Here is a 12493-nt window from a genome sequence, read left to right on the forward strand (position 1 = left end):
ACACCAGTACCTATCGGATAGTGACAAAGGGCAGGGAACTCAGAAAAGAGAAATAAAAATGGTTTGGGATTAGAAGGACTGGCAAGATTAAAAGAACTAGAAGTGTGGCTTCTCTGAGCCATAACTGGGGGATATGGCTTGTTGCAAGGTTGTGAAGGAAGTAAATAGTAAGGTGGAAGGTGAATTATGGCACACGGAAATATAACTGAGTAATGGGATTCATTGTGATTGGATATCAGGAAAAGCTTCCGGCCAACCATTTCTATTGGATTGGGAATAGCTGTCTGAGGGGAGTGGTGCAAACCCCTTCACTTGGGATATTTATGTGTGGACTAAATATAGGAAACAGTCTTGCATTGGCAGTGGACGGATTAGAAGACTTAATAGGAGTTTCCCCATCTCTAGCTTCCAGTCTCTTGCTTCTCAAGACAGCAGAGGTGGGAACTGCTTTAGACACTGTAGCCCTGATCCAACACTTCACTTAAATGCTTAACTTTAAGCAGTGAGCTGTCCTGTTGACTTCAGTGGGACTATTCCTTGTTTAAAATTAAGCCCATGCTTTACTGCACATGCTTAAGTACAGTATGGGATCAGGGCCCATATGTCCCTTCCCACACCAAAGCGGGGAAGGGCTCCACACTGGTGGACAGCAACCCTACCAATGGTTTAGGAGCAGCGAGTTGATAAACTCCAAAGATGTTCCAGCTAGCTGGCGTGTGTTAAGGAAAGGGAAGGGGGAGAAGGGGTGTTGAAAAGCCAGGGAGGGAATTCCTCCCAAGATGCTAGGAAGAAATGCTCTCCTAGAACACAACGCCTTCCCTAATTCATTCTCATTGCTGCTATTCAGATATACATGCAGTGCTGTCACAAGACCTCAGCAGTTTAGGCATTTTGTGCGACATGGAGGTATGGTTCTCTGGTCCCTACAATTATACATTTTATTCTTAACAATTTTCCCTCTGAAAAAGAGCTGACTCTACATTGAATTTGCTGTTTTCAAATTTAAGTTTAATGAAGACTTCATAAGACTGTTTGAGGAATCTCTGCGCACACTGTCCCATATTGGGCCACCAACTATTCTAGCATATAGGCCAGAATCATCAAGAGAAGACGTGGAGATACAGGTGATGTTTCTTTCTGCTACATGGTAATGTGTTTGTATTAACCCCCAAGAGCTGCAGGAGGGAAAAATGAAATCTCTGTAAGATGCTGCCATCTGTCAAACTCAACTTGCAAGGGTTTCATTAGCAGTGAGAGGTTGTCATTCACTAGGGCATTGAAATGTGTAATCCACATACCAAAATACATTAAGACTGTGCAAGCATCCCACACTATTTCATGCTGAGGATACATTTCTAGGGCAAAATCTAGTTCTTTCACTAAAACTGAGATATACAATCTTATTTTGGTTTATGTATAATGTTCTTGGTAGTACATAGTTCTGGTTAGCCCAAAGTGGTATGTGTTCATCTAATAGAGTCTATTAGAGTTTATCTAACACTGCTTCAGAAATGAGACAGTGGCCAAGCAATTTAAATATTATTCTGTAAGGCTGGGAGCCGGAAGCAGACAGTGTTCCACTGACCAGAGCTGCCCTTGAAACACACCTGATCATTTATCTGAATTTGATCCAGGGTGCTGGGACTAAGAAACACCCTGTGAAATAAATAAATAAGCCACAGGGGAAGGAGGAAAAACAGTCTCTGAAAATACTTTTTGCCAGGAACCCAGGCAACAAAAAGTTTGCAGCACTGCCCAGGCTCCTCTGTCACCACTTTGCAGAAGCTAGACAGCTCTTCAAGATCCCTGATGAAATAAGTTGGATAACTTACAGTGTTTGGCAATCGCCTTAGAAAGTAAAAGTGAGCCAATAGTCTTCAAACTGTCATGCTAATCATCTCAGAAGCTTGGTTGTGCATGCATAGACTGAAATAAAGGACTTTAAAACATGGCGTTTTTGAAGGTGCCTCCTTTTCCTAGAATAGGAGGATTATAGAAACATTACATCAACGTGCAAATCCTTGTTTTCCTCTCCGACCCCCCCATTGTAGATAGAAGAGGAATCTCTTGCAACATGTGAGTACTGTGGCAGCTTGCTGAAATTATTTCCTTCCTATGAAGAGCTTGACCCAGCCTCTGAAGATTATGAATCAGTAAGCGATTGCAAAGAGTTAACAGAGCTTCTCCATGAATCACCCCCTACTGGAGTAACACCACTGCTTTGCTTTTCAGTTTTTCTGTTGTGAGCAAAATCAGGATCTCTATGAGTACATCATTACTGAAAAAAAGATTTATGAGAATGCTAGAAATGAGTCAATCTCCATTCACCCTCATGCAGCCCACGGCAGTGAAGTGGACAGGCAGAAAGCAAGGGAGAAAGAATATCAGAGGTACCATTTGCCGGTAAAATATAGCGAACTGTGCAGTTAGTTCTTTTTGGTAGCAACATTCTAACCTGGGGGAGACAATGCAGAGAAATTCAAAATATAGTAAATGGGATTAAAAAAAAGAATCTGCACCAAACAGGAGGAATATATGTCAGGAAAAGTCCACAGAGGACCTGGTCAGTATGTGTTAGCACATGCCCCACTTGAACTGTCTTCTCATTGATATTAGTGATATGACATCTTTGGCTTTAGTAATCTCCAGAAAGTAAGTGAAGCCAGACTCATAATCACAAACTGACAGCGGTAAGCCCCAAATGCCTAAGCCATATTTTTCAGTGAAAAGAACAGGAGTACTTATGGCACCTTAGAGACTAACAAATTTATTTGAGCATAAGCTTTTGTGGGCTACAGCCCACTTCATCAGATGCATAGAATGGAACATATAGTAAGAAGATATGTATATACATACAGAGAACATGAAAAGGTGGAAGTAGCCATACCAACTGTAAGAGGCTAATTAATTAAGATGAGCTATTATCAGCAGGAGAAAAAAAATTTGTAGTGATAATCAAGGTGGCCCATTTAGACAGTTGACAAGAAGGTGTGAGGATACTTAACATGGAGAAATAGATTCAATATGTGTAATGACCCAGCCACTCCCAGTCTCTATTCAAACCCAAGTTAATGGTATCTAGTTTGCATATTAATTAAAGCTCAGCAGTTTCTCCTTGGAGTCTGTTTCTGAAGCTTTTCTGTTGCAAAATTGCCACCTTTAAGTCTTTTATTGAGTGACCAGAGAGGTTGAAGTGTTCTCCTACCGGTTTTTGAATGTTATGATTCCTGATCTCAGATTTGTGTCCATTTATTCTTTCAGTGAGACACTGATTTTGGATGCCTTTGCTTTTTGGGGTAACCAAACTGAGAGACACTTCGAACCCACTTGTCAAAGGTGCTGAATACTCGCGACATTGACATGAATTTGGGTTGTGAGTGCTCAGCACTTCTTAAAAGTTATATTTGGTGTGCGTATGTAATGCATATATAGCAGGCCAGGTCCTTGGTATTAAGGTGGCACTCAAGATCAATGGCAACTACCCTGCAATCCCACATTATTACTACTTAGAGAAGTCTGTTTAGAGGGATGTATTAGATTGTTTTAGCAACAAGTGATACTTCTAGCAGTAGCAATACAGAAAAAAGCCCAAACCTTTCAGGTGTGCAAGACCGCAAGATAATGAGAAAACAGTAAAAGGTTTGTCTGTTCTCTCCAAACTCCATCTCTACCTACAGTAGCAACACTTTCCAGTACCATCAATCAAATGAATTGGTGACTTTATAGAAATCTCGCCTTCCTTAAAGAAAGAGAAAAGCAAAATAGGATGGAGCTACAGGGAGTGGTAGAAATAGGTTAATGCCAGTACTTAGCAGTACAAATTTTATTCTTAGGGCATGGCTACACTTGCAAATGTAGAGCGCTTTGAGTTAAACCAGCCCTCATAGAGAGCAGTAGGGAAAGGGCTGCAGTCTGTCCACACTGACAGCTACAAGCGCACTGGTGTGTCGACATTTGCGGCACTGGGAGCGGTGCATTGTAGACAGCTATCCCACAGAGGACCTCTTCCCATTCTGGCACTGTGGCTTATGCGGGGGCATTCTGGGTCCTATCCCAATGCCCCATGATGCATCGGTTTGCATCCCAGCCATCCCTCTGCTTCCATCCACAATTGGCGCCATGTTTCTACTTTTTTTGTACTGCATGCTCTGTCTTCCCTTTCAGTCTGCGGGAATGAAGCTCGAACTGCTCAGGAATATGCTGACGAGTCTCGCCAGCACATCACGTTTGGCAGTCAAGTTACTCCTTAAGATCCAAAGTGACAGTGAGGACTCTGACAATGATATCGATGAGAGTAATGCATAAGACATGAGATTGCTTGTGGCATTCACGGACATGCTCACTAGTGTGGAACGGCGCTTTTGGGCTCGGGAAACAAGCACTGAGTGGTGGGATCACATAGTCATGCAAGTCTGGGATGACAAGCAGTGGCTACAGAACTTTCGGATGAGAAAAGCCACTTTCATGGGACTGTGAGGAGCTCGCCCCCACCCTGCGGCACAAGGACACGAGATTGAGAGCTGCCCTGATGGTGGAGAAGCGGGTGGCTATTGCAATCTGGAAGCTGGCAACTCCAGATAGCTACCGATCGGTCGCTAACAAGTTTGGAGTGGGGAAGTCGACCGTTGGAATCGTGTTGATGCAAGTTTGCAGGGCCATTAATTGCATCCTGCTCAGAAGAACCGTGACTCCAGGTAATGTGCATGACATTGTGGATGGCTTTGCACAAATGGGTTTCCCGAACTGTAGAGGGGCGATAGATGGGACACATGTTCCAATTTTGGCACCAGCCCACCTAGCCTCCGAGTACGTTGATTGGAAGGGTTATTTCTCTATGGTTCTCTAGGCGCTTGTGGATCACAGGGGGCGTTTCATTGACATTAACGCAGGCTGGCCCGGAAAGGTGCATGACTCACACATCTTTCGGAACACAGGCCTGTTCAGAAAGCTGCAAGCCGGGACTTTCTTCCCAGACCAGAAGATCACCGTAGGGGAAGTCAAAATGCCCATTGTAATCCTCGGAGACCCTGCTTACCCTTTAATGCTGTGGCTCATGAAACCCTACACAGGGAGCCTTGACAGAAGCAAGGAGTGGTTAAACAACAGGCTGAGCCGGTGCAGAATGACTGTGGAGTGTGCTTTTGGCCATCTAAAGGGCCGCTGGTGCTCTCTGTATGGGAAGCTGGACCTGGCCGATAACAGCATCCACACAGTTATATCCGCGTGCTGTACCCTCCATAACATTTGTGAGGGGAAGGGTGAAAAATTCACTCAGGCATGGAACTCGGAGGTTCAACACCTGGAGGCTGAATTTGAACAGCCAAAGAGCAGGAGTATTAGAGGGGCCCATACAGGGCTGCAGGGATTAGGGATGCCTTGAGGGAGCAATTTGAGGCTGAAAGCCACCAGTAATGTCTGGTGCCCTGCATGGGAGTGAAGTGCAGTGGTTCCAATGTTAGTAGGCATCTGTGTTTGCTACGTATGATGCACTGATTTGCAGTGCCTGCTGTTTTCCTGGGCTAAGGTATATTATTGTTATGCAATAATAAAGAATGTTTTCAAAGCAAAAAAATCCATTTAATGAAAAGAAAATGCATTTATTGAAAAGAAACACAACTGCTTGGGAAACAGAAAGGGCCAGGGGGTGGGGTGGGAAATGGTACAATCACAGGTTTGCATATGTCCTGTTATCATACTCAGCCTTCCTGTTGGGAGTGCTGTGCAATGAGTGCTGCTCTTCAGGATGGCTATACTGCATGGTGATGGGGGTTGAGCACAGTGGGTAAGTGTCGTAGTTTTCAGGGCTGGGTGGTGAAGCTACAGGTGTTGGAGGCAGCTGGTGGCAATAAGAACCTGGATGTTGAGGAAAGTGGTTTGGAGGTGACATGGTGGCACAAGGGAAAGAGTTTTGGGACGAGGGCTGCAGGGGCAGGTGCGGTAGTGCTCCGCCTGCATGGCTACGAGCACCTGGATCTAGTCCGCTTGGTGCTCCATGATGCTTATCAGCCGCTCTGTGCTTTGGTGCTGGCGATACACATTCTGCTGGCGGACCCTCCTTTCACTCTCCCGCCACTCCTGCACTTTTTGATTTTCATTAAGGGAGTGCTGCATGACTTCATGTAGCATGTCCTCTTTGCTTCTACGTGGGCTCTTCCTGATTCTTTGCAGCCTCTCGGCCGGTGATAACACGTATGGCTGAGATCTCGAGGTTGCATCTGTAAAGGCAAAATGCAACACTTAACAGAGGCAGCATTGTTCACACCAGACAGAGCAATGATTCCCCCGTACTTAAGGAGGGCAAGCACAGTCTACACAATTGCATAATTTGCCTGTCCCAAAGCGAGCGCACATAACTCCAGGGAGCTCCAAAATGGTGAATAAGCACAGGGTCAAGGGGGACTGATTGTTTCATGACTGTACTGTTCTCTGGGTTTCTGTGCCTTGGGGAGAGCCAACAGCTGCAGGGTGCCCCTACACTGAACACTGTCCCCACATTTTCCACGGGAGATCGTCCTGGAAGATATCTCGCTGCTGTGGGTGACCTGGGAAGCAAGAGAGGGTTTTCTACTGCAATGCGGCTTCCGCCCTGGCCCATATGCAGCTTGCCTGTATGCAGCAATGGTCTCCCCGCCCCTCACGGCACAGTGGCACGGACAAGTTAGCCTGACTGGGACAAGGACCACAGTGGCTCTCCCACGAAACCTGCGCAAGCGCATTGCCAAGTTCTGGCTGAGACCTTTGAAGAGATCACTGAGGCCGATTACTACGATGTGAGAGAGCACGTCATCGCCCTATTCCGCATCTAGGCATGTATGCAGCCCTAACCCTCCTCGCCCCAAGAGCCCGCACCAAATAACTTCCTTCCCAAAATAAAAGCCACTTACCTCTGGTGTTTGTCCTTCCCCAAGCACCGTGACTGCCATGACTGGTTACCTTCCTCCTGGCTGCATGCATCTAGGGATGCTGGAGTGTCTTCCTCCTCCTCAGCACCCTCACTCCTGCTTTGCTCCTCCTCCTCCTGCCTTGTTTAACTGGGCTCTGAAGTGTCCATGGTGGTCCCCAGAGTGGAGGTGGGGTCACCCCTAAGTATCGTGTCCAGCTCCTTGTAGAAACAGCAGGTCGTGGACGCAGCATCAGAGCGGCTGTTTGCCTCGCAGGCTTTGCGGTAGGCATTCCGCAGCTCCTTCACTTTAATCCTGCACTGCAGTGCGTCCCGGTCATGGCCCCTTTCCATGATGTCCCTTGATATCTGCCCAAAGGTATCGTAATTCCTACAGCTGGAGCACAGCTGGGACTGGACAGCTTCCTCCCCCCAAACACTGATGAGATCCAGCAACTCGCCATTGCTCCATACTGGGGCTCGCCTGGCGCGTGGAGGCATGGTCACCTGGAAAGATTCGCTGAGAGCACTCCACACCTGGCTGAGCAAACGGGAAGGGGATTTTCAAAATTCCCAGAGAATTTAAAGGGCGGGTCTGACGGCTGGTCACCTGAGGGCAGGGCAGTAGAGTTCAAAGTGATGACCAGAGTGGTGAGAACAGGCATTGTGGGACACTTCTGCAGGCCGATCAGAGCGCACTAACAGACCAGGGCATCCACACTGGTGCCACGGCACTCCAGCAGAGGTGCATCAAACATTATTCCACTCTCTGGGGTGGAGTACCAGGAGCGTTCTAGCCACGCAGCGCTCTACGTGCCTTGCCAGTGCGGCTGTGTCGCGAGTTAGAGCGCACTGGGTTGATTTAATGCGCTCTAACTTGCAAGTGTAGCTATGCCCTTGGAGAAGGCATTGGTAGAGCCTTTTTCCTGTCCAAGCTGAAGGCTAATAACCAGATAAATGAATTCTAGCCCTCTGCACAACTAATGAGTTATAAAAAGAGATTAGCTGGATAGTGGCATCCCCACGGCAGTATGGGCTGGTCACCCATTTTACTGCTCATCTTACTGTGCATGTCCAGTTTCTTGGCCCTTAAAAGGAAGCCAAAAGTCCGTGCAAATATCTGCGCCCACTCCATAAACTTAAAGAACAAAAATAAAGTGGCAGGGGAAATGTTAAGAACATTTCTGTCCCTGAACACTCAGTTACAGTAGGAGTTCCATGCACTCCTGTAATGTAAGTATGCTGCACTATGTACCAAATTTAAAATTAAGACAAATACATTATAAACTTAGATAAAGAGAATAACCTCACAATAGCATTAAATAGCAGCCCCCCAATTATGTGTTTTGTTTCTTCCTAATCCATTCTTGCCCCGGCTTGCCCAGCATTGGCTATTAGGACAGATTCTCGAGCAGGCTTTAGAAGTATGTTTAGCCAGCGTAACATACCTGAAGCTGTGCTGGATACAAAACTGCAAGAGAGAGGCCATTATTTTCTGTATTAAGAAATCTGCATAGTCTGGATAAATTCCAGTCATTCCATCTTGAAATCCAGTATTCCCACTGCCCTAGCTGTTTCAAAAGATGTTGCACATTCGAAGGCTGGGTCAGCTTGTCAAGATAACTGATGGCAGGGTAGAAGTCTTCACCGTGAAATAAAATCTGGCACACAGTCTGTTAATTTAGGGCTCATGAGACTTCACAGCCATTCAGCGCAAAATAAAACCAGATCTTCTGACTCAATCTTTTATTGGATCTCAGCCATTCTGAGCTTAGGAATTCTTTCTTTGTTTTCCAGCTCATCAGAGTTACTGGCAGAATTTTTATTTTATCAGCACAGTGAGTATCCTCATAAGCAAGAGAGGAAATTTCCAACTCTGCCACCATAACTCCATATTCTGTACTTTCTCTTATGTTCTGTCAGAATATCAGTTACAGAATATCAATTACAGAATCTTGCAAGATGTCAAATCTCTTCTATATAAGATGCATATTTACAAATGAGCTAAAAACTGTAATGTATGCAGAGTTGGTCAAACAATCAAGTAACAGACAAATTTTACATCATACAGTAATCTATACATGGGCCCAATTCTCCTTTTGTGCACAGATTTCATAGTGGCATCATTCTACTGGAGCCAATGGAGTTACTTGCAGTTGCATAAGTAAGAGGAGAATCAGGCCCAAATAGACGTCAAACAGCAGCTAACTTGCATTACTGTTGCAAGGACATCTGAATTGTACTTGTACCTTTCAAAGCAAGATGTTTGGAATTTATGTCCTGTATGTTTTTGTTTTATAGGCAACAGGAAAGACAAATAGCAAAACAATTTGCCTTCATGGCTGCAGAGCAGGCCAGCTTCGTTGAATGTGAGTTGGATTTTTTTTATTGTTACGAACTTCAACTGAAAATTTGTGCCAGAGTTGGAACGGGTTTTCTCACTGAATGTGGATTTCAGTGCCTCCTCTCAAATTTATTATCAAGTGTGCCATGCCTTTTACGTTAAGGTGGCTCCTAGCATGAAAAAAGAAATAGGCACAGTTGTGTTACACCAGGTGGGTTCTCTCATTCAGACATCAAAGGCTTATGCTTGAACTGTTTGCTTTAATATACAATTTTACACCCACACAAGCTACCTTAATAGAACATGAAGGTTGCAAAGTCAAGCCCTGAAAAGTTAGGAAATGCCAGAATTAAGGTTGCCTGTGCAATCTTCATTTGGCCCCTTTGCACGTATGCATGATGACAGTCTGTAATTACGTGAGCACATACTGGTTCTTCCACAGGACCATGCTTCATTCAGTGCACAGGATGGGTGGTGCTCAGTTTATGAGAAGCTATTCAAACATTTTGTTTTATCTTCATTGTTCAATGTGTGGTCCTGGGCCTTTTTTGCTGCACATTATTCAAAGCCTCTCCTGAAGAGAGAATTACTAATTTCTTAATGGGCTCATCACTGCAGTGTCTAAGTGCTTCACAAATATTAACTTATCTTCACAAAACCCCTGTGACATGAGGGTTGGTATTATCCCCATTTTACAGATGGGGAACTGAGGCACAGAGATTAAGGTAAAAAGTATATACTTATTTGGGTCATGGTTTTTCAGTGTATTTATTATGTAGCACTTTATGTATTCAAGCACAACTCCCATTGACTTCAGTTGCAGTTGTGAGTGCTCAGCACCTCTGCAAATTGAGCCCCATGGTCTCAGGGTGAAAGGAAGAACACACAATTAGTGACCAATTGTGAAAAGTTTGATTTAAGTGACTTGCCCAGGATCACCTAGGAATGCTGTGGCAGAGGCAGGAATAGAATCCAGTTCTCCAGGACCACATTCAACTGCCTTAATCATAGAATCATAGAATCCCGGGGTTGGGAGGGACCTCAGGAGGTCATCTAGTCCAACCCCCTGCTCAAAGCAGGACCAATCCCCAATTTTTGCCCCAGATCCCAAATGGCCCCCTCAAGGATTGAACTCACAACCCTGGGTTTAGCAGGCCAGTGCTCAAACCACTGAGACCATCCTTCCTCTTCCTGCAATCCCCTACCTCGTTCACTAAACAGCTTCCAATTTCGGGGCAGGGGGAGGAGAGAAGAAGTAGGGGTCCTACAAAGAACAGTCTCCTTCACTGCATAACCCTGATTTATCCTCAAAGCAGGTCTAGCCTGTGCACTGAATGAGACAGGGGTCCTGTGGGGAAAAAAACATATGTGATCATGTAATTAAAGACTGTATCATAATACATATACACAAGGGGGGCAAATTAACCTTAATTCTGGCATTTCCTAACTTTGTAGTGCTTGACTTTGCAATCTTAATAATAATCTTTTAATGTAGGTTGTGTGTAATGTCCTAGGTTTTGAAAAAAGCAAACTGAAAAAAATTCCATCATGTGGCATCATATTGTCACCCATATGGGTCATCAGCAGGGTTAGAACCTTTGGATTCACTGCACAGACCTCTGTCACTTGAGCTGAGTAGCTGATAGTATTGAGGTTTGTCATCCTCTATGCAAACCAGCACAGAAGCATATAGGATATGCCCATTACCAGTGGGTTTCACAGAAATTCATTGATAGAGGAATGGTGAGATTCAGGAATCCTGAGTTTCATTCTGGGCTCTGAAAGTGACTGTGTACCAGTGTGCACAGACCGTTCTGCCCTCTGCCTCTGTCTTGCCCACCACTGACTCCTTGTCCCAATCCCGTTCTGCTTTCCTACCCAGTCCTAGTCTCCATTCCTCTGGTCCATCATCTGAGTTTGTCTTCTTGCCCAGCCAGTCCTTTCTAATCTGTATCTCCCCTTGAATGATAATTGGGAATCATTTAAGAACACCTTACTAGGTGCCCAAAATCCTACAATTGAGGAAGAAGACCGTGCTGGTAAAAAAAACTGACCTGGTGTAGAGGAGAAGTAAAGACAGCTATGAAAAAATTACGTATAACAAAGAAAGGGAAGTAGATAGGAATGAAATAAATCAGAAGTTAGGAATTGTAGAATATTGATAAGGGAAGCAAACAGACACAAGGAGAAATCTGTGGCCAGAAGAGTACAGTTAAGGACAATAAGAATGAGTTTTTAAAATGGTAGGAACAAAAAGAATCCTGACAATGGTATTGGTCCATTACTAGATGGAAATGGAAGAATTATCAATAATAATGCAGAAAAGGCAGAAGTATTCAATAAATATTTTTGTTCTGTACTTCGGGAAAAAACAAATGATTTAATCACAGCCGGTGATAACACTCTTTTCATTCCATTTGTATCTCTGGAGCATGTTAAACAGAAGCTACTAAAGTTAGGTCCAGATAGCCAGCTCTTTTGAAATTCCTGGATGCAAGTTGAGAGCTCACTGGATTATTAATAATGCTTTTCAATAAGTGTTGGAGCACTGGGGAAGTTCCAGAAGACTGGAAGAAAGCTAATGTGCCATTTTTGAAAAGGGTAAACAGGATGACCTGGGAATTATAGGCCTGTCAACATTGATCCTGGGCAAGATAATGGAGCCACTAATAATTAAAAGAGGGTGGGTAATGTAGTAAATGCAAATCAACATGCATTTATGGAAAATAAATCCTGTCAAACTAACTTGATATCTGTTTTTGTTGAGATTACAAGTTTGATTGATAAAGGGAATAGCATTGATGTAATATACTTAGACTTCTGTAAGGCATTTGACTTGGTATTGAATGATATTTTGATTTAAAACTAGAATGATATAAAATTAACACAGCACATAGTAAATAGATTAAAGACAGGCTAACGGTTAGGTCTCAAAATGTAATTGTAAATGGTGAATTGTCATTGAGCGAGTGTGTTTCTAGTGTGGTGCCGCAGGGATCTGTTCTGGGCCCTACACTATTTAAAATTTTTTATCAATGTTCTGGAAGAAAACATAAAATCATCACTGAGAGCTTGCAGAAGACACAGAAATTGGGGGAGTAGTAAATAAAGAAGAGGACAGCTCGGAGGAGGGAGCATGCCCAGCGAGGACAGAATTTTCAGAGATTTTAGCTGTTAAGCTTTAGCAAGTCTCTAAAGAGACTGTGTGAATTTTTCAAATGCTTATAACTTGGGCAGATTTCCACAGGGATGGCAAAATGCACATCCTT

At 44.2% G+C, this 12493-nt stretch overlaps 1 protein-coding gene across 3 annotated transcripts in view; it reads left to right on the forward strand.

The window, feature by feature from the left end:
- The window catches only part of ERICH6 (glutamate rich 6), a 41203-nt gene that overhangs the window by 20353 nt on the left and 8357 nt on the right, over nucleotides 1–12493 (forward strand). For all 3 annotated transcript variants that reach the window (XM_075132185.1, XM_048864383.2, XM_048864384.2), the window contains 5 exons: nucleotides 848–906; nucleotides 1008–1124; nucleotides 2052–2153; nucleotides 2233–2390; nucleotides 9182–9249. In XM_075132185.1, coding sequence (XP_074988286.1) covers nucleotides 848–906; nucleotides 1008–1124; nucleotides 2052–2153; nucleotides 2233–2390; nucleotides 9182–9249 — 504 coding nt within the window. The remainder of the gene's footprint in view (nucleotides 1–847; nucleotides 907–1007; nucleotides 1125–2051; nucleotides 2154–2232; nucleotides 2391–9181; nucleotides 9250–12493) is intronic.

The sequence above is a fragment of the Caretta caretta genome, chromosome 9, assembly GCF_965140235.1.
Source record: "Caretta caretta isolate rCarCar2 chromosome 9, rCarCar1.hap1, whole genome shotgun sequence".
NCBI classification, from domain to species: Eukaryota; Metazoa; Chordata; order Testudines; family Cheloniidae; genus Caretta; species Caretta caretta.